The following is a 21,301-nucleotide window of genomic DNA, read 5'->3' on the forward strand; positions in this document are numbered from 1 at the left end:
TATGAAAGTCTCTTAAATGTTCCATAGTATATTTGCATGTCTGTAACAGTATGTCCGGGACAAATTTAGTGTAAATACCTTATTTAGCTTTAATACAGTAATACAAGATCAACTAAAATAAAAACTCAATTTTCGCTTTTGATTTCAACCAGCTTGGTATGCATGTAATGTTTGAACAGGAGAGCTTTCCGTTTAAGACTACTCATCTCATGAATTAACATTAGAATCATAAAAACAAGAATTATTTTCAAATTTAATTCTTTTCTACAGCTCACAATCTCAATAGTTCTTTTGTCGAAACCGGATTTTATTCCTAGTGGCCGTAAATAGCCGATATTGACTGTGAGGCGAAAAGACAGTTTGAATTTTCTACATAAATTCCTTAAACTCTCCTTACCAACAGGAATATTTACCACCTTTTCATAAGCAATTTAGATTTAAAAAAGAAGCAGTTCAAGCGGGGATCAGCCAGAACACATTTTAAAAAGTGGATCGTAGTTATTAAGAGCATTAGTTCGCATCTTTTTTAAATAAGGCTGATGTCTTGAAGGTTGCATTTTTTTATACTTCCACTAACAGTATTACGAAATGTTAACAAATTTGTGAGTTCATATAAAGAAATAGAAACCTAGTAAAGTGCTCACAAAAATTATAGTACAGGCTGACAACTAAAACACATTTGTGTTATTAATAAAATAATGAGGTCATAACATTTCCATATACCTACAATGAGGTATACCTATATGGAAATGTTATGACCCAATTTTAATAATTTTTGGGACAGAGACACACTATTAGAAGAAAACAATTTCCTCTGAATTAAATTGAGATATCTGAGAGATTTACCCATATTTTCGGTTAAAATTTATCCATAGGTGCTGAGTTCAACATGTTCGATATCTGGGGCATTTGTGTTATTATTAAAATAAATAAAACGGTCATTTAAATTTGATTTCAAACATATCTTACATATACAATATTTTACAACATACACATACATATATAGACCGAGTGATACTACGCATGCTCGTGAAAATTCATTCATAGATTCAAATGCAGAAAGCAACAACGAAACATTGCCATTTACAAGTTGAAAAGTGCAGCAATTCATACGCTATCACCAACTTACAAAGAGTTGTAACTTTTACTTTTTTATATGAAAGCGTAGACTATGTAAATTCCACTACATACAAGTACCAACAAACACTCTTGTGAAAATCGAGCGTAACCGCTAGACACCCGACATGCGGGATTTTAACAATGTTGCATGGTTTTAGGCGTTAGTGGCTGGTTTAATGCAACGTTTTATGTCATATAAAGCCAATTGTTGATGCTACAACAACAATGGCAACAAGTTGCACCATAAAACTCCCGCACAACAATTAAAGAAGTCATTTGTAATGTGGCAGTGTGTTCAGTATAGTGTTGTTGTGGCACACACAAACATACATATATGTCGATAACTATGCTTGTGCTAATATGTGCACCTAGCATACGCCACTTTCTGTGTCTATCGTGTCATCATTCGTACATCCGTCGTTGTCTTGTTTTAAATGCCGATTCATCTGTGTCGATTCGCGTTTGTGTGCGCCAACGAGACCGTCTAGCTGCGAACGCGCGCATTCACGAACACAACAACAACTGCACCACACCACCACATTGGGCCAACACTCACCAGTCGCAACACAATCAACGCATTCAATGCATTCAACATGTCTTCGCTACGCGTCGTCACCTCTGCTGCCGCCACCGCTGCCGTCGTCGTCGTCGTGGCCGCCTGATTTGCGTTATTCGCCGCAGATATTTAACATCCTGTTCCGTTTGATCTGGCATTCAGTTGTTGCATACTTTCCAGCGTGTTCACATTAGCGCTGCCAATCCAGCGGACAAACACAAACAAATTACACAAATTTTCAAATAAAATCTAATTTGGCTAAAGCACACTCAATTCTATTAATTAGTGAGTTTTGAAATTTTCAAAAACTTTGACTTTGCTTTGAAGTGTGATCCAGCGTAAAATTTAACCAAATAACTGTAGTTTTTCGTGTTTGTAAATTAAAAACGATTATAATTGAAGCAAATCCTAGACACAAGTGAAGAATTCAAATCAGTGTTTTCAAAAATATTTAAGTGCGTACATCTAACTAAAATTTTAAAAAGTGTTTAAAAACTGTTGCAGCTTATTGTCAGGTTAGTGCTCACTAGTTTTAAGTGGTTTTATGAATTAAAAAAAATATTTCTATTTAAACATTTTGAATATTTTGTTAAACAGTTTTTATTTAAAAACAAAAATGATTTTGAAAAATCTTGTAGGCTTTCATACAAAAATTAAAAAAAAAAAAATATTATTTTACTTACAAAGTATTTTGCAGTCGTAAACGGTTTTTTAATGTATAATTTGATTTCAACCAGTCGCAAGGAAATAATCAATTTTTTTTAATAAAATTTTTGAATGAAAGCCTAAAAGATTTTTTCAAATAATTTTCTTTTTAATTTTCTAAATGTTGTAGAAGTGGTAGTATTGTTTCTATAAAGAAAGTAATAAAGAAGACCCACATATAATAATTAAGTAATTATTTTGATTATAAAGGATTATAGCTCCTCCATACCAGTGTAACCCATGAAAAATTAGACGATTTTCGTGAATTTTTTTTAATGTTTTTTTCGATCGAATGTTTCGAAGTTTTTTTGACATGACAAGGTATATTTTCAGATATATTTTAAGATTTTTTTACAAAAATCTGTCTTCGGAGGTGCCAAAGTTCAGCAACTGCTGACATGATTCCGGCTAAATGAGTAGCTGAAACAAAAGGTTATAAAAGTTGGAGATATTTCCTATACAATGACCTACAATTTTTGAAAAATATCAAAAATTAACAAAATGGCGTAGTTCTGAAAAAATGTCGTGTTTTAGATTAAAAAAAATTGTCGTTTTTTAATACCAAATTGATAATTCTCAAACAATCAAAAAGATCGATTATTGTATAGTAAATATATTCAAGAATACTCAGTTTAAATTTAAAATCAGTCAATTTCTCGTGTCAGCAATTTTGAAAAATGTTGTTTCGAGAATAACGAGATTAAAGTTTCGACTATAGTGGCTTATACTTGCGAGCGGTCGCTTTTTAGAACGCTGCCCTTCAAAAACTATTCAAGATACGCTTTAAAAGGATATTTTTGAAAGTATAAACTATCGAAAAAGCAAAAAATAAAAACCGAAATTTTTCAAAATTGTCTTAAATCAAAATATTGTGACTTGACATAGAAACATCAAGTCTTTAAAAAATTATATAAAATATTGTCGGATAAAATTGGTTTACTTCGTTATAAAAAATTAAATTGTCCTTGATTTGCCAAACTTTAGAGAGTAGCATATTGAACGAACAAGACATAAATTGAATAAACTGGCATAAACAATTAGAGATAGAATAGCAAGCAGTTTTAGCATACTCTCTAGTGTTAAATTTAACTGGTTTGCTTTCACCTTTACATTTTCTGTTAACCCACAAATAGTTTATTACCTATGTAATACTTATGTAATGACTACCGTCGAAAAACACATATTTCCAATTTGGTCCAGGCTTATTTATAGCATATTAGTAAATACTCATTATTTTTTACACAAATAAAATTCATTTAATAATATATACACTTTTTGTTGATCAAAATTTTTGATCTGCTTACATACATATGTGTATGTAATGCGAATACTTTCGCTATGGTTTCCAGAAATCGTTGAATTCTCAATTGAACCTCATCCCAAATAAGGTATAGCTCTCTTACAATTCATTTATTCAATTTTATTGAAATAATAACTCACATATTAACCGAAATGTACAGGCTAAAGCCCACAGGAGTTTGAATATCCCTATAGTAGGTATATGAGTGTCAGATTTAGTCTAGAAGTCCTTGAAGCTGAATTAAATTAAGAAAAAATCCACATTTAAGATTTTTAAGTAGCTATCCTGTAATTATTAATATTTTTTTAAAAAAGTTCTTTTTTCGCACGTCGAATCCAAATATTTCGATTTTGGAGGCTAACTTCGAAAATCGGATAATACGTTTTTTTTACTTGCGACTCATTTACCCGGTAAGGTTTAGTTTGGTCCAATACCCAGCCGAGTATTGTACAGTGTTATTATTCACTGATGCTGGGTTATATATATTTTAAGACAAATGAATCAGGTAGAATTAAAAATTCAGTGAAATGGGAAGTTGGCGTAGTTGTAAAGCCATTTCACCCATAACAATTCTTTTAAAACGTTTCAAGTGTTTTTATGGTTTTTATACTCTCACCGTGTAGCTAAGAGAATATAATGTTTTGTTCACATAACGGTTGTTTGTAAGTCAAACAAGTAAGGAAAGGCTAAGTTCGGGTGCAACCGAACATTTTATACTCTCGCAATTTATTGCTATATCTTTATTAAGAAAACACACAATTTGACCCATATATTCGACATAAATATATTTCACATATTAACCGATTTATAAGCTATTAAGCTCATCGTATTTTTGAAAATCCTATAATTAGGTATTCTCATATATTCATATATAAGGGAAGTTATGACCCGATTTAAGCTTTTCTTGTACAGAGACACACTATTAGAAGAAAAATATTTCCTCTGAATTAAATTAAGATACCTAAGAGATTCACCGAAATGAATCGGGAAGTTATGACCCGATTTAAGCTTTTCTTGTACAGAGACACACTATTAGAAGAAAAATATTTCCTCTGAATTAAATTAAGATACCTAAGAGATTCACCGAAATTTTCGGTGGAAAGTTACCTTGGGGCACTGAGTTCTTCATATTCGATATCCGGGGCATTGAAAAGTTATAGTTCGATTTCGACAATTTTTTTACAAATGATGCCACAGATCATATACAGTATTTGTGTAAAGTTTTATTTCGCTATCTTCATTGGTTCCTTATGTATATATTATAAAATGAGGGAATAAGATGGAATTCAAAAATGAGTTATAAGGGAAGTTGTCGTGGTTGTGAACCGATTTCGTCCATTTTCCACACGTGTCATCAGGGTGTCAAGAAAATATTACACACCGAATTTCATTCGATTCGGTCGAGTAGTTCCTGAGATATGGTTTTTGACCCATAAGTGGGCGATGCCACGTGGTTATTATCCGATTTCAACTATTTTCATGGTGTGTGGTGGGGTACGTAGGAGAACCGACTGCAGAAAGTTTGGTTTATATAGCATTATTGGTTTGCGAGATATATACAAATAACCGATTAGGGGGCGGGGCCACGCCCACTTCCCCAAAAAAATTACATCCACATATGCCCCTTCATAGTGCGACCCTTTATTCCAAATTTTTGCCGAACAATTGCCAGGCCCAGAAAATGGCGAAAACCAAAAACCTATAAAGTGTCATAACTAAGCCATAAATAAAGTTATCGCCCACTTATGGGCCAAAAATCATATCTTAGAAACTACTAGACCGATTTAAATGAAATTCGGTATATAATAATAACCACGTCTACTTCCCATGAAACTCAGTGTTGAATTACATCTGATTTCTTCACTTTGTAAAATATATTCTTTAGGAACCAATGAAGATAGTAGAATAAATCTTTACACAAAAACTGTATTTGTGCTGTGGCATCACTTGTGGAAAAATTTCCGAAATCGGACTATAACTTTTCAAGGTCCCTGACATCGATTATGAAGAACTCAATACCCAAGTGTAATTTTTCACCGAAAATATCGGTAAATCTCCCAGATATTTTAATCTAATTCAGAGGGAATCTTTTTCTTCCGACAGTGTGTCTCTGCATTAAAAATGGTTAAAATCGGGTTATAACTTCACATAGCTCCCACACTTACTAGTCGCAGAGAAATGCTAGGTATATATATGTATATTCCTAGTAAAACTTCTGAATGGTTTAGTTTGTATTTAGTTCATTCCTTTTGTCTGATATTAAGTTTAATGTCCCATTGCGTTCATCTAGGCAGTTTAGACCATTACTTCTAAAATCATCTAGAACAAATTTTGAGTTAAACGAACCATTCCGCCGAATATGTCAGGATTTTAATTCTCATTCCAGCACATTTGATCCATCTGACTCAATATTTAGCATCAAAAAAACTATTTTGTCTTCTCTTAATAAGTAATATTCAGAAATTTTTAACTTTTTGTTTTTATAAATTTTTAAATCTCAGCTGTTGAAATGTTTCTTTCTGCAGCTGAGCAGTTTGAGAACTGGACGCTTAAAAATCTTTTGCCTTTCTAGACTCGGCAAATTCCGCTCGTATGCGGACTGCGCCCCACGCGTCGGTTGGACGGGAGGAGGGTAATCGTTTGGGTATATATAATTTATGAGATTACTTAGCAAAATTAAATGAGCTTATAGTGTATCTTGGTGGTAAAAATTCGTGAAATCGGTTCAGGAATTACTTCAGCCCTCGTGTACTATATTTACTGATTCTCGTTATTCTATTGGACTTTTTGCCGAATATATGGGTCAAATTGTGTTATATTTAGAAAATTAGATTAATAAATTGCGAGAGTATAAAATGTTCGATTGCACCCAAAATTAGCCTTTCTTTACTTGTTTCTTTTGGCATTACGATTTTATGCGTAATCATAACGATTCATTATACCAAAATTTATAATTTTCAATAATATAATAAAACCATATGTAAGTACTTATTACTCATTTTAATTATCAACAAAACAAATAATTTTGGTAAGTATAAAAAAAATTGTTATATCTAAACAACCAAGAGTTAAAAATTAATTAAATATATCGCTCCAATTAAAGTAGCTTTAATTAAATAGCATTAAATTTTTTGGAATTTCACCCGAAAGCCTCCGATAATAGTTCAGCTAAAGCGTTGGCACGCTGCTAACCACCCACAAAATAGATAAAAAAAAGCAAATTAAAAAAGAAAGAAAAAGTCATTGTGGATTGGCTTAATATCGCTTTCAAACCGCATTTTTAACCAGCGGCTATGAAATTATTAAATAATATCAGCAGCACGTTAGCGGTAATACAATTATATTTAAATGGCCATGGATGACTAAGTACACAAATATGTATTTTCATATATACAAATGAAAATGTAACAAATATGATTCATTTTCAAAAAAAAAAAAAATCATTATCTTAAATGCGCGAACATTTAATTTCTTACAGATTACTTTGGTTGCAATAAAATTTGCTGTAAATTTCGCAATTCCAATTGAAATTCTTCGACTACTCACGCAAAGTGGATAAGAATAGGCTCGATTCACCAAAAAGCTTGTATTTCACTTATAATATCATTACCAGAGTTGCTGATTGTCTCTTCTGTTCGAGTTCTGGGTTATATATATGTATATAAATAATCAGGATGACGAGACGATTTGAAATCCGGATGTTTGTCCGTCCGTCTGTCCGTGCAAGCGATAACTTAAGTAAAAATTGAGATATCTTAATGAAACTTGGAACACATGTTCCTTGGCACCCTGAGGAGGTTGCTTTCGAAAATGGGCAAAATCGTAATGTAATCGATGTAATTTTTTTTGGGAAGTGGGCGTGGCCCCGCCCCCAAATCGGTTATTTGTATATATCTCGCAAACCAATGAAGCTAACGGGTGATTTTTTTGAGGTTAGGATTTTCATGCATTAGTATTTGACAGATCACGTGGGATTTCAGACATGGTGTCAAAGAGAAAGATGCTCAGTATGCTTTGACATTTCATCATGAATAGACTTACTAACGAGCAACGCTTGCAAATCATTGAATTTTATTACCAAAATCAGTGTTCGGTTCGAAATGTGTTTCGCGCTTTACGTCCGATTTATGGTCTACATAATCGACCAAGTGAGCAAACAATTAATGCGATTGTGACCAAGTTTCGCACTCAGTTTACTTTATTGGACATTAAACCAACCACACGAATGCGTACAGTGCGTACAGAAGAGAATATTGCGTCTGTTTCTGAGAGTGTGGCTGAAGACCGTGAAATGTCGATTCGTCGCCGTTCGCAGCAATTGGGTTTGTGTTATTCGACCACATGGAAGATTTTACGCAAAGATCTTGGTGTAAAACCGTATAAAATACAGCTCGTGCAAGAACTGAAGCCGAACGATCTGCCACAACGTCGAATTTTCAGTGAATGGGCCCTAGAAAAGTTGGCAGAAAATCCGCTTTTTTATCGACAAATTTTGTTCAGCGATGAGGCTCATTTCTGGTTGAATGGCTACGTAAATAAGCAAAATTGCCGCATTTGGGGTGAAGAGCAACCAGAAGCCGTTCAAGAACTGCCCATGCATCCCGAAAAATGCACTGTTTGGTGTGGTTTGTACGCTGGTGGAATCATTGGACCGTATTTTTTCAAAGATGCTGTTGGACGCAACGTTACGGTGAATGGCGATCGCTATCGTTCGATGCTAACAAACTTTTTGTTGCCAAAAATGGAAGAACTGAACTTGGTTGACATGTGGTTTCAACAAGATGGCGCTACATGCCACACAGCTCGCGATTCTATGGCCATTTTGAGGGAAAACTTCGGAGAACAATTCATCTCAAGAAATGGACCCGTAAGTTGGCCACCAAGATCATGCGATTTAACGCCTTTAGACTATTTTTTGTGGGGCTACGTCAAGTCTAAAGTCTACAGAAATAAGCCAGCAACTATTCCAGCTTTGGAAGACAACATTTCCGAAGAAATTCGGGCTATTCCGGCCGAAATGCTCGAAAAAGTTGCCCAAAATTGGACTTTCCGAATGGACCACCTAAGACGCAGCCGCGGTCAACATTTAAATGAAATTATCTTCAAAAAGTAAATGTCATGAACCAATCTAACGTTTCAAATAAAGAACCGATGAGATTTTGCAAATTTTATGCGTTTTTTTTTTAAAAAAGTTATCAAGCTCTTAAAAAATCACCCTTTATATAAACCAAACTTTTTCGATTCCCTTACGTACTCCACTACAGACCATGAAAATAGTTGAAATCGGATAATAACCACGCCCACTTTCAATCAGAAACACTAAATTTCACAGAAATAATAGCAGAAGGAAGCTGCACTCAGATTTTTTTTACAAAATGGAAAGTGGGCGGGGCATCGCCTACTTATGGGTCAAAAACCATATCTCAGGAACTACTCGACAGATTTCAATGAAATTCGGTATATAATATTTTCTTGACACTCTGATAACACGGACAAAAAATGGGTGAAATCGGTTCACAACCACGACTACTTTCCTTATAACTAAATTTTGAATTCCATCTTATTCCTTTACTTTCTAAGATATACGTAAGGAACCTATTAAGATAGCGGAATAAAACTTTACACAAATAGTGTACATCGTCTCTGGCTTCATTTGTGAAAAAATTGTCGAAAACGGACTATATCTTTTTAAGGCCCCAGATATGGAACATGTTGAACTCTGCTCCTAAGGGTAAATTGTAACCGAAAACATGGGTAAATCTCTTAGATAATTTAATGTAACTCAGAGGAAATTATTTTCTTCTAATAGTGTTCTGTTCCAAAATTTATTAAAATCGGGTCATAACATCTCCTAGCTCCCATATACCTAATTATAGGTTTTTCAAAAATTCGTTGGGCTTTATTCCGCATATATGTATGTATTGGTTAATATGTGAGATATCTTAACAAAATTAAGTGAGCGTATAGTCTTGCATATAGTGTATCTTGCTGGTGAAATTTAATGAAATCGGTTCAGGAATTACCTCAGCCCTCATATACTATATATGACGATTTTCGTTATTCTATTCAACTTTATGCCGAATTTATGGGTAAATTTGTGTGTTATGTAAATAAAATTTCTTTAATAAATTGCGAGAGTATAAAATGTTCGGTTAGATCCGAGCTTAGCCCTTACTTACTTGTTTGATATTGAAATGTACTTAATATAGCTTAAATAATATATGTTTTAATTATATATTTATTGTATTTTTAAAAATACAAATAGAACCCTAATTTTATAGTTAATTACGAGTATTCAAAATTTGAGGATTTACAACAAAACAATTTGATTTTCTGAAATTGAACATCTGAACATTTGCCTGAAAAAGAAGTTTTTCTAACAGAGCGAGAAAGAGATAAAATCCATCTTTAGTTTATTTCTTTAAAAGTATATTTTTTTCTTAGATATATTTTCTAATAAATATGAGATCATTTAAGTGATTATATATATATATATATATATACTATATATATATATATATATATATATATATATTTAAGTGATTGCAATTACTTAATTCAAAACCACAGCGTTCCCACCAGCTGAGTTATGTCACCGATTGGACTTTAGTTTGTTGTTTTTTTTGGACTTTGATTGTAGAAAATACCTAACTTGAAACTCAAAAGCTAGAAAATGTGCTGTACGTTCATATCAATCAACGAAATGCGAGTAGCCTTCTATATATTATTATATTATCCGATCAAAAAGTAATGCCCCACATATACATACGTTATCACGTGGCTTATTGAAAAACTATTATATGCAATCATTGCTTCCAACTTCTATTTATCATTTTTAATATTTTTCGAATAAAAAAATAAAAAGTAAATTAGATAATCATTTTTGTGGGCAGTGAAAGTAATGACGTCAGCAAACTTACAATTATTAAACTCATCTACATATAGGGGTGTACAAATGTATGGAAAGCACTGTGGGAGTTGTGGGAGTTGTGCGAGTATGTGTGTGGGAGCGTATGTGTTCTGCAGCAACATTACTTATGCGATTATGTGAACTATGAGTAAATTATTACAATTTCATTTGCTCCGAAGATGAAGACGCAAGGCGAAGTAGCCGAAATGGATCTCCTGACACTGCATAAAAGCCGCTCAGTAAAGTGAGGTGTGAATGCGTTTAACCTGCTAAGAGGGTTCAAGTCAACAAAGCACATTCATTTTGCGTCTGAAGGTGTTCATTTTAAAATCATAAATGAGCCAATGGAGAAATTGCGGAGGATTACTTGGTTGAAAGTCATAAAGCACGTTTTAAATGTGTGGAAATTTTTGCATTTAACAACTAAATGATATGACTAAGAGTCATACTAAGAGTTTTACAGTAGAAATTTACTAGATGAGTAGTTGAATTTCTATTAACACACAAAGAAAACAACAAATATCTCAGGTATTAATAACAACAAAAATACCTCAAAAAGTCTTCTGCCCAGTTAAAGGCTACAAGTGGGAAAAAAACATCAAATTAATATTTTTCTCTCTTATACGGACATAAGCATGTTCAAATCGTATGTAAGCCTGTAATTACTAATAACAGTACAAATTCTAACTAAAGTAATTCATGTAAAAAACTGTTACATAAAAGTAAAACATTTTTGATGTTTAATAAACCCACGAGAGATTTAACTGAAGAAACAGATGTGTAGGTTCAAGATGTCAAAACTAAGCCGCAAGCTGTGCCTGTGAACGCCTAATTAGTTTAAAAGTGAGCCGTCTGGATGATCCTGTACCAATACTTAAGCAATCTCACACATACATACTTACATATGTATATGTGTGAAAGTTGAAGCACATGTGGCCACATGTAATACTCACACACATACATAAATACATTTCTTGGACAAAGTATTGTGTGGCCTGTAAGTTAATGCGACGGCGTACGTCAACCAAGCCTAAGGACATCTTGCCGTGTTTCCCACTTATTCATTAAACACCGTTACACATAACATACTTACATTCATTCACATACACATACATACTTGCACGCCGTTATAATTTTATTTCGCTGCTCACGACTACTATTCCTTCTGCAGCGCGCGTCTTTAAAGGTCCAAATCAAGTTTTAACAAAGTAATTGTGCCGTCTCTTTTCTTGTGCGCTTCGTAAAACAGAAACTGTTATAAAATTGCTTCCAGCTAGCGTGGTAATGAGAATTAAAAATTTCCCGCAAACTCATTTAACGGTTTATTCCTTTAAATAACGGTTTGATGTCTTTTTACAAATATTTAAACTTAACAAAAATATTTTTAAGTCGAAGAACTATGACTTAAAAACTTTTGAAGACATCATAAGTAAGTGGAACAGAGGTCCCAGCTGGGTTTCCATATAATTTTGAGCAATGCTGTTGAGTTCACACCTTTTGGTCAGGTACAAATCGAGGTCCGTTTCGCTTCCGTAGATCCGTTTACCTTTCAAACATTCAAACCTTCATCAGAACAGTCACACCTTCGTTATGGACATTAAATTAAAAATGTTTCAGTTTTTCCATCCTAAGTAGCAAAGTTACTTCTAAACCGTTAGAAGAGTCAATTTTCAGATAAGTCTGCCCGTATGTTCTAAAAGAAATGAGAAGAAACCTACGACGATGTTAGCCGGTCCTATATAGATGGACCTCTGACTCATATCAGCAGAAAACCGGACCGCGATTAAAGTCGTAATCTACTTTACATTGCGTTGCCACTATCCGAGACCCCAGAGGCACCCTATCGCTAATCAGTTTGCTTGAGCACTAAAACAACAACATTATCAAAATAAATACGTTTTCTCATAATATCCTCTTATAAAATCCTTTATTGTCATCAATTAAAAACACAGTTATATAATGTACTAATATAGTTAAAGGAAACACATTCACCACTTTACGTTTTGATTAACAATTTAATGACCATCCAAATTGGGTGTGTCAGTGAAGGTAATCTCATTTGCGGGACCAGCGCGTTGATACTCGATGACCACAATACGATTATCGCCACTCTTAAGTACTTCCTGGGGCACATAGAGAGTGACCTGTGGACCTGCCACCGGCCAATAGCGACCCAAGTTTTCACCATTGACAAAGACCAGACCCTTACCCCAACCTTTTGTATCTAAGTACGTGTCTGCTAACTGTCCTTCTGGAATCGTTAATTGACCATAGTAAATAGTTGGACCGCTACTTAAGATGCTACCGCCTTTCTCTTCGTGGAAGCGACGTATAATATTGACGTCATCAGCATTTACTAGCGCTATCAGCGTTTCGATATCTTCAATAGATTCCAGTGGATACTTAGTCATAGTCCAATTGGTCAGCACATCTTTATCAAGCACCACATTACTAGTGATACCCTTAAAATCTGTTACTGGACCAAAATTGATGCGTCCCTGATTCTCCACTAACAATTGCAAGCGCTTGCCATAAGTTGGACTGAGAGGCAGCTCATAGATGGGTGTCTCGCGTGAGAGTATGCCTACCAGTTGATCGTCGATAAACACATAGGCGCGATCGTGTACGCCACTAGCGCGTAAAATGCTGGGGTCGCGTTTGAATTTGGGTAGCAAAGTTTCATAGAGCACAAAACCTGAGTACTGATCGAGCGCTTCGAAAGTTTTTGGTTTTGCGTCGAAAACAACACCTGTCGAGAGTATTTCACGACCCTTTGCCGAAATCATCGAACAGCAGGCATTCAAACGTATCGTACCGTAGTTTTTCTTTGTGGTTGGCGCTGGTATCGGTATATTGGGAAGCGGTAGATAACGTCCAATAATTTCACGTAATTTATGAAATTTTTCCGTGGCATCACCAGCCTCGCTCATCGGCGCATCATAATCATATGATGTGATATCGGGTTGAAAACGACCGGGACCACCGTCATTAGCGCCTGCGGTGAAGCCAAAGTTTGTGCCGCCAAACATCATATAAAAGTTGACACTGGCACCAACATCCAGCATCTCGCTACAGAGTGAGAGGACAAAATAATGAACTCATCTAAATATACCAAAGAAATATATATATACGCACATGAATGATTTTGAAATCGCCTCGGTACGTACACGCGCCATTGGCTCCGACCAATGTGTCAGCCAACCGGGATAGAATTCAGCATTGACCAGCGGTCCCTTCGGTTGTATCCGGCGCAATCGTTCCCAATAATTACTTATCTGATTGGTCGCACCAAAGTCCATGGTCGCCAGCACACCTTCTATATGCCCACAACCCAATACGCTCGGGCCATCATTTGTGAAGAGCACGGCATTGTTTTGCACATGCACCAGTGTTTCGTCACGCAGCCAAGTGCGGTATTTCTTATCACAGGCGTAATAGGAACCATACTCATTTTCCACTTGCACCATAATAATTGGACCGCCATTTCCATAGAGATATGACTTAAGTTTATTAAAGAGTACGTTGTACCATGTGCGCACCTCAAACAAGTAGTCTGCAGGGCAAAGTAAACAGTTATAACTTCTTAATGATGTAAAAAGACCTCGGATCACTTACTGACATCCGATGTGCGCAATTTTATATTTGGATACTTTGTGAGTAGCCAGTAAGGGAAGCCGCCCTGGAATGAGAGATGTCAAAAATACTTAGATTGCTAATTTGCTGTATAAGAGCCGTGATAGTTATTGTCCAGAAATTTAAAAATATAATATAAAGACCTTTTAGCTAAGACTATAGAGGGAAACAAAATTATGAACAATTACTTTGGAAAAGCCAAGAGGACTGGACCCAATTTATTGAGTAGGTCTGCACACCATAAAACGAGCTCCAAAAGGTAAGGAAATGGTAAAAGTTCGTTACTAGATATAAGTATTTCTAGGAGACCAGATATTAGCCCTCTTAAAGAAAAATTAAAAAGATTTTTGAGTTATAGACTACATTTTTTGTAGTATTTTAAATAGTAGTAGCCAGCTGCATAAGTTCCACCTTCATGACTTTTATGTTTCAGTTGAATCATTCAGTAAGTAAATGATAAATCTAACACTCTAGCCGACAAAAAAAGTTGCCTTTCAGATTTCCCCTTGCTCTTCATCTTCCAACCACCAAAGATAGTGTATAGCTTCTTGAATTCCCAATTTTCAGCAAATTGTCTGTCTTCATTAAACAGCTAAGACTTCATAGGACTTGAAAGATTTCTGAGAAGGTTACTACAGAATTCCAAGTCAAGTGATGGCAAGATGATATTCAACATTATCTGATATTCAACGTATCTGTTACATATTACCGAACTGTAATGTTAGGATGTCATATATCATACTAAATATTTAGTATCCTAAAAGTTTTAGATCACTTAATTGGTGGCTGATTACATTTTGAGAGACGTTCACCCAATCAGGAAATAAATAATAGGTCTAAAGTCATATCAAATTGAATCCAAGATCCAATAGGTGAGAGTCACTGATCTCACTTAGCGTGATATTAATGCAAAGATGGTTAGTTTATCTCTAAAAAAAATCTATATTTTTTATTTAATTACTTACAAAATCTCGTTCAGCACAAATATAAGGTCCCGGACGTAGTATCACCAGCAAACCCAACTCATCGGCCAATTTGATGAAGCGCTCCAAATCGGCAATGCCATTCCACACGTATGTGCCATCTTTCGGATTATGCAGCGACCACTCAACGTAACTGTAAAGTTATATATATATCCCTGGAAATTATAAAAATTAAATATATAAATTTGTGGTGCTCACGTGGTCACCGCATTCAAGCCGGAAGCGCGCAATGTCTGCAACTTGCGTTGCCAACTGTCGGGATGTGCGCGAAAATAATGAAATGAGCCGGCGATGAAACGAAATGGTTGGCCATCCTTCAGAAAACGATCATTATCCCAGTCGACGGTAAAGTTTCTAGTTGCCGCTGCACGATGTGCTTGGAGCGAATGGACGCCCAACAGCAACAAGCAACAAGTTAAGCCTATGAAGTACATTCTCTGAATGTGGGAAGAGTTGGATATGTATAAAGCAGGAATATATATTTTATGTATGTAGATATGTTTGAAGGCTGTGTAGGTGTATGAAGGTGCATAAATAACTAGAAGACACAACAAATTAGCAATGTTGACTGGCATCTATATGTAGATACGTGTATATGTAAATTCAGGAAGTAACTGCATCTGCACTTATAAGTGACCTCAAATAAATATGTAGCTCTAAATGTCATTTCCACAAGTGTTAATTAAATAAAACTTTGCATTGTTCGAGAGTGTCAATATCCGCAGGCGAGTGTTACGACATCATGACAAATTAGATTGAACTGGATTAGATTAGTGGCATGCTAGTAGGTGCATAAACATTTATCAAGTATGTATGTATGCATGTATCTATGTGTGTGTGCGCTTGAACGTGCACGGAAGTCAAATCATAATTTCACTATCAATGCTGCTGGACCTGTCCGCCCGTTCGTCAGTAGGCGCAAACAATAGACATAATAATTTCTTTATAGCGAAATTCGACGCAAGGCCACATGCAGACTTATTTGCATTTCTTAGCCTAGCTTGGGGGCAGTGCAAAGATGCATATCAATTTAATTGAGCGCTGCGGTTAATTAAAGCGATATATGACATATATATGTATATACATACACACATATAAAATCTCCTGTTGACACTGATAGCCACTCTGTGTTCCACTCTGATAATTTTAGAATAAATTAATTTTGACAGCGCAGATATTTATGCATGGCGATAAAACTGCACCAAAAAAAATTGTGTAACTGCATTAAATTACACACATATATGTGTATGTGAGCCTACGCAGCTGTGCACTCGCTTTCCATACACGATTTAATTTCAGCGTAATTAACAAAAGACAATCGTAGATTTTTTTAAATTCATGTATTGCAAATGTGACATCTGTGCGCGTTACAACAATAGCATTGCTTTCGTTCTTATTAAAGCAACAAATTCGATTTCATTTATTGCCAAATGCAACATTGTATTAATTGCAGTGTGAAAGCAACAAAAGAAATATGAAAATACTGCTTGGCAAAAAATAGCATACATAAATGCATTACAACGCAGTAATTTGAGTAATTTCAATAATTTGAAATGCATTTCTCGCTCCAGCTGCCAACTGTCAATGGGCTACTGTCAAAAATTGAAGAATCTACGACATTTACGTTGACAACTTAATGTAAATTATGGCATAAATGTAAATCAATGTGACATTCATGGGCTCAATCAGCGTAGAAACCGACAAAAAAATATTAATTTATTTATTTTTGATAAAGGGAATATCATTATGCGTTGGTAGATAAAAGCGAAAAAGAAAGATCAGGTAAGATTTTTCAAGGCAACTCTTTTTGTGAAATGGTTTTCAGAATATACTTAAACTCTAGATATTCTTATTTACTCTATAAATTTTATTTTTTCTTTATTAAAATAAAATAAAAAAATATATTTTATTTCATTTCATTTCATTTCATTTCTTTATTTATTTTATTTTATTTTATTTTATTTTATTTTATTTTATTTTATTTTATTTTATTTTATTTTATTTTATTTTATTTTATTTTATTTTATTTTATTTTATTTTATTTTATTTTATTTTATTTTATTTTATTTTATTTTATTTTATTTTATTTTATTTTATTTTATTTTATTTTATTTTATTTTATTTTATTTTATTTTATTTTATTTTATTTTATTTTATTTTATTTTATTTTATTTTATTTTATTTTATTTTATTTTATTTTATTTTATTTTATTTTATTTTATTTTATTTTATTTTATTTTATTTTATTTTATTTTATTTTATTTTATTTTATTTTATTTTATTTTATTTTATTTTATTTTATTTTATTTTATTTTATTTTATTTTATTTTATTTTATTTTATTTTATTTTATTTTATTTTATTTTATTTTATTTTATTTTATTTTATTTTATTTTATTTTATTTTATTTTATTTTATTTTATTTTATTTTATTTTATTTTATTTTATTTTATTTTATTTTATTTTATTTTATTTTATTTTATTTTATTTTATTTTATTTTATTTTATTTTATTTTATTTTATTTTATTTTATTTTATTTTATTTTATTTTATTTTATTTTATTTTATTTTATTTTATTTTATTTTATTTTATTTTATTTTATTTTATTTTATTTTATTTTATTTTATTTTATTTTATTTTATTTTATTTTATTTTATTTTATTTTATTTTATTTTATTTTATTTTATTTTATTTTATTTTATTTTATTTTATTTTATTTTATTTTATTTTATTTTATTTTATTTTATTTTATTTTATTTTATTTTATTTTATTTTATTTTATTTTATTTTATTTTATTTTATTTTTATTTAGCTTTCACATTTACATTTCTCTCGCACATAAATAATGTCAGCATGTTTTGGGAAGGCCTTAGCATTGAACATGAAGACAAGTTCCAAAAAATTATTTCCATGTGGCTTATAAAATTAGTGAAAATAAATTGCCACGAAGTAGCAGAAGCATAAATTAGTTTTTTTTATTATTTTAATTATTTTATATTTTATTTTTGTTTTCTGTTTTTTCGGTGCTTTCTTGAATGAATTAATCATTTGACCCACATTAATTAAGAATGCTTTGCATACATAATGTCTTAGTCAGTAATGTCAAGCCATTCAATTTGTCATCGCATTTTACTTATGTGCAAACATGTAAATGTGTATATATTAATGTGTGAGATTAAGAAAGAATAGGAAATCGAAAACACTTAATAATTATATTATACTACGTTCGGACCGACATTGAAAACTTCTTGAAAACACAATTTGTGGATTGTGGAACCAAAGTCGTTCTGACCCACATCATGTGTTTTCGATGCGTTTTCATTGACAATTCACAAATTTATTTGTGTGTTTAAATTTTGGGCAACGAAAATGGTAAGTTTTAGAATCTTTAATATTTGCTTATAATTATTATTAATGATCGTGTTTTATAGAATCACTACAAGATAATTTTAATATCTTGCGCAACGATGATTCTCTCTTACTACCCAGCACCTTGGCCTTGCAAAAAAGATAGAAGCGCTGAACAATCAATGTTTAATGCTTATTTTAAAGGCTATTTTTTCTGGGCCCGCGTAGAGCACACACCTTATTTTGCCACAATTCAATTATGAGCGTTCCTCGCTCTCACCCCACGATTTTTTTGTACTTTTTTTTCTCCATTCTTTTGAAAATGTAAACAAATATTAACTGACAATTTGGGGATGGCAAAATATGTCATCCAATTATATCGACTAAACTAAAGCAGGCATCGATTATAATGAATGGAATGTAAGTTTTCAAGTAGTTTTCAGCGAAAACTGTGATTTTGTTTGACAGATTTTGCATGGATAAAAACACAAGTTTTATAATGAAAACCCATTTTTTTTCTAGGAAAACATGTTTTCAATGTCGGTCCGAACATTGTATTATAAGCATTCAATATATTTTTATAATTTAAATTTAAAATTTAAAGCAGTCCTAAATTCTAAAAGCTTGGTGTTTGGAGAATAATCTAATATTAACACTCAATGGTCTACTCACTTGAATTATAATATTCCAAGATATGTGATCCGGATTCTGGTTTATGAAAGAAAAGTAACCGCAAAACAAGTTCCTTATTATTATATTTTCATTGCATCATAGCCGTTACATACATATTATTTATAAGCTAAAGCAAAAAAATGCAAATTCAAATCTGTAAATCACTCTTATCAATTTTTTACTTAACAGATTATTATTTCATACAGCCAACAACAAAAAGGGGAGTTTCTGATTCGAAAATACTAATTGTGACCCCTATCGACTGCTGTAGTCGCAAAAAATTAGAGATAACAAAAATAATATTTGCATAAGATTGGCTTCATTGGAATCCCACCTTGTTTATCATTTTTAAAACAAAAAAAAAAATCCCATAATTTCGTTATTTTATTTCACTATGATGTAAATATTGACGACCTGCCTTCGATGTATTATAAAGTGTGTATATGAAACCGTTAAATGAAACCAGTGTGGCAAAATAACTAACTGCTAAACTACAAATTAAGCAGAGTCTTTTAAAGTCTTTATATACTAAACAAGGTGCTAGGTTAATTATATTTAGTGAAGGACTCTATGAGAATATATAACAAGTATCGAGTAAATTCGAGGGGTACTAGTTGTTTATTGTAGATTATGTGTTCGAAGAATAATTGTTTCATATCAGTCTTATGTGTCACCTTAGCAAATTAATTAAGTTCCTTATAATCTCGTCCCATCTCAATTCATACCAAAATGTTTATTGGATCTCTTTATTATTTATGTTGACTCTCTGTGAAGTGTTCGTAATCCACTAACTCATATACCGATCCGAGAAATATGTCAGCCGTTTCAAAAAGTCAGTGAAGTATTTGGATGACTGGGGGAGTCTTTTATTAGCAGAAAAAAACGCATATTGTTTAATAGTCAGACTAACTTATTAGAATGCATATAAAGACGAAGTTTAAATAATGACTTTAATGCGATCAAATGGTTCTTTCTTTAGCGAATCTCACACTGACTATTTTTATTTCTACTTGAATTCAGAGGCAGTTTTCTACAATACGGTCCATTGCTTATTTCGCGAAATAAAAAATTTATATTTTTACACAAATTTTCCTAATTTTGTATAGTTTAATATACATACACTTAATGTATATTCGTGCTTCGAATTTTTCTAAAATGATTAGTTGATAAATAAGTTGGCAACAGCTTTCTATTGTAAGATTGTTTCTTTATATGTATGTACGATGAACATGTGTAATAGTAATACTTAGAAAATAGAATTCACAGCTGTATGAAAATAAATGAAAACAATTCTGGAGCTATTAAAAACGTTTGTAAGCAATGTGTAAGTGTAATGCACTTAAAGATACGAGTATTTACTATAACTGTGCACAAAAGTATCGTAATTTATTTTAATTAATTATATACTGATACTGAAATGATTGATTTGTAACTATGGAAAGCAGTAATAATCATTACTTACAACACTTCCTGCGTGTTCAAATGAAAACGAAACTGATTTACGCTAAATACTGAGCTTGTTTACAAATCGGCTTAATAATTTAAAATCTCGAAAATAAATAAACGATCAACGTAAAATTTCCAATCGAAAAGACACTTGAACACTTGATAAACGAATTTGAAATGCGAGTATTTAAACAATCACTTATTTAATTAGACAAGATCACCGATCTTGCTGACTTCTACTTTCGTCTTATGCTTCCTGTACGTTCCTGTGCGCTTTCAATATTTCACGTACTCGTATATATCCCGAATTGTTACACCTTCGTCAGCACTGAGCAATAATCAACTTGACTTATGCGCTTACAAAACGCTACTGAGCACTCAACTGACGATCGCACAGACAGGGAACCATAAAGCCACTCAAATCGGGAACATTACGACCGGCGCACCGTAGTTGAACGCGGCAGGCACGATGCCCACGGTAGTACTGTAAACGTAAATATGTCATAAATTCGTGCCAAGAAGCAATGTGTTGTTGTGAATTCTCAAACATGTTATACATATTTGTACTAGTACTGTATCTACACACCCGAACACATATAGTTTAATTTATATTTATTCTTTAAGCAAAG

At 32.7% G+C, this 21,301-nt stretch overlaps 2 protein-coding genes across 8 annotated transcripts in view; one reads left to right on the plus strand and one right to left on the minus strand.

Annotated features, from left to right (window-relative positions):
• Positions 1-1,670: 1,670 nt before the first annotated feature.
• Positions 1,671-21,301, plus strand: part of LOC105213194 (tachykinins) — a 38,465-nt gene continuing 18,834 nt past the window's right edge. The window contains exons 1-2 of one of the 4 annotated variants that reach the window (XM_054225313.1): positions 1,673-2,136; positions 2,170-2,190. The gene's annotated coding sequence lies outside the window, so the exon portion shown is untranslated. Of the gene's footprint in view, positions 2,191-21,301 lie in introns of all 4 variants that reach the window. The other 3 variants (XM_054225324.1, XM_054225308.1, XM_054225333.1) reach the window with 3 other exon arrangements.
• On the minus strand, positions 12,501-21,138 carry LOC105213182 (beta-galactosidase). Of its 4 annotated transcripts, none has more exons than XM_054225294.1 (7): positions 20,689-21,138; positions 19,227-19,353; positions 15,405-15,643; positions 15,189-15,339; positions 14,206-14,269; positions 13,726-14,143; positions 12,501-13,659 (listed from the first exon to the last, which is right to left on the minus strand). In XM_054225294.1, exons 3-7 carry the CDS (start codon positions 15,638-15,640, stop codon positions 12,606-12,608), a joined length of 1,923 nt encoding a protein of 640 aa, XP_054081269.1. In that variant the 5' UTR covers positions 15,641-15,643; positions 19,227-19,353; positions 20,689-21,138; the 3' UTR covers positions 12,501-12,605. The 4 variants fall into 4 exon arrangements, with proteins under 4 accessions (XP_054081269.1, XP_011184129.1, XP_054081270.1 ...); XM_011185827.3 differs by having other exon boundaries at positions 19,227-19,262; positions 20,689-21,137; XM_054225295.1 differs by lacking the exon at positions 19,227-19,353 and having other exon boundaries at positions 20,965-21,138.

This window comes from Zeugodacus cucurbitae, chromosome 2 (assembly GCF_028554725.1).
Source record: "Zeugodacus cucurbitae isolate PBARC_wt_2022May chromosome 2, idZeuCucr1.2, whole genome shotgun sequence".
NCBI lineage: Eukaryota > Metazoa > Arthropoda > Insecta > Diptera > Tephritidae > Zeugodacus > Zeugodacus cucurbitae.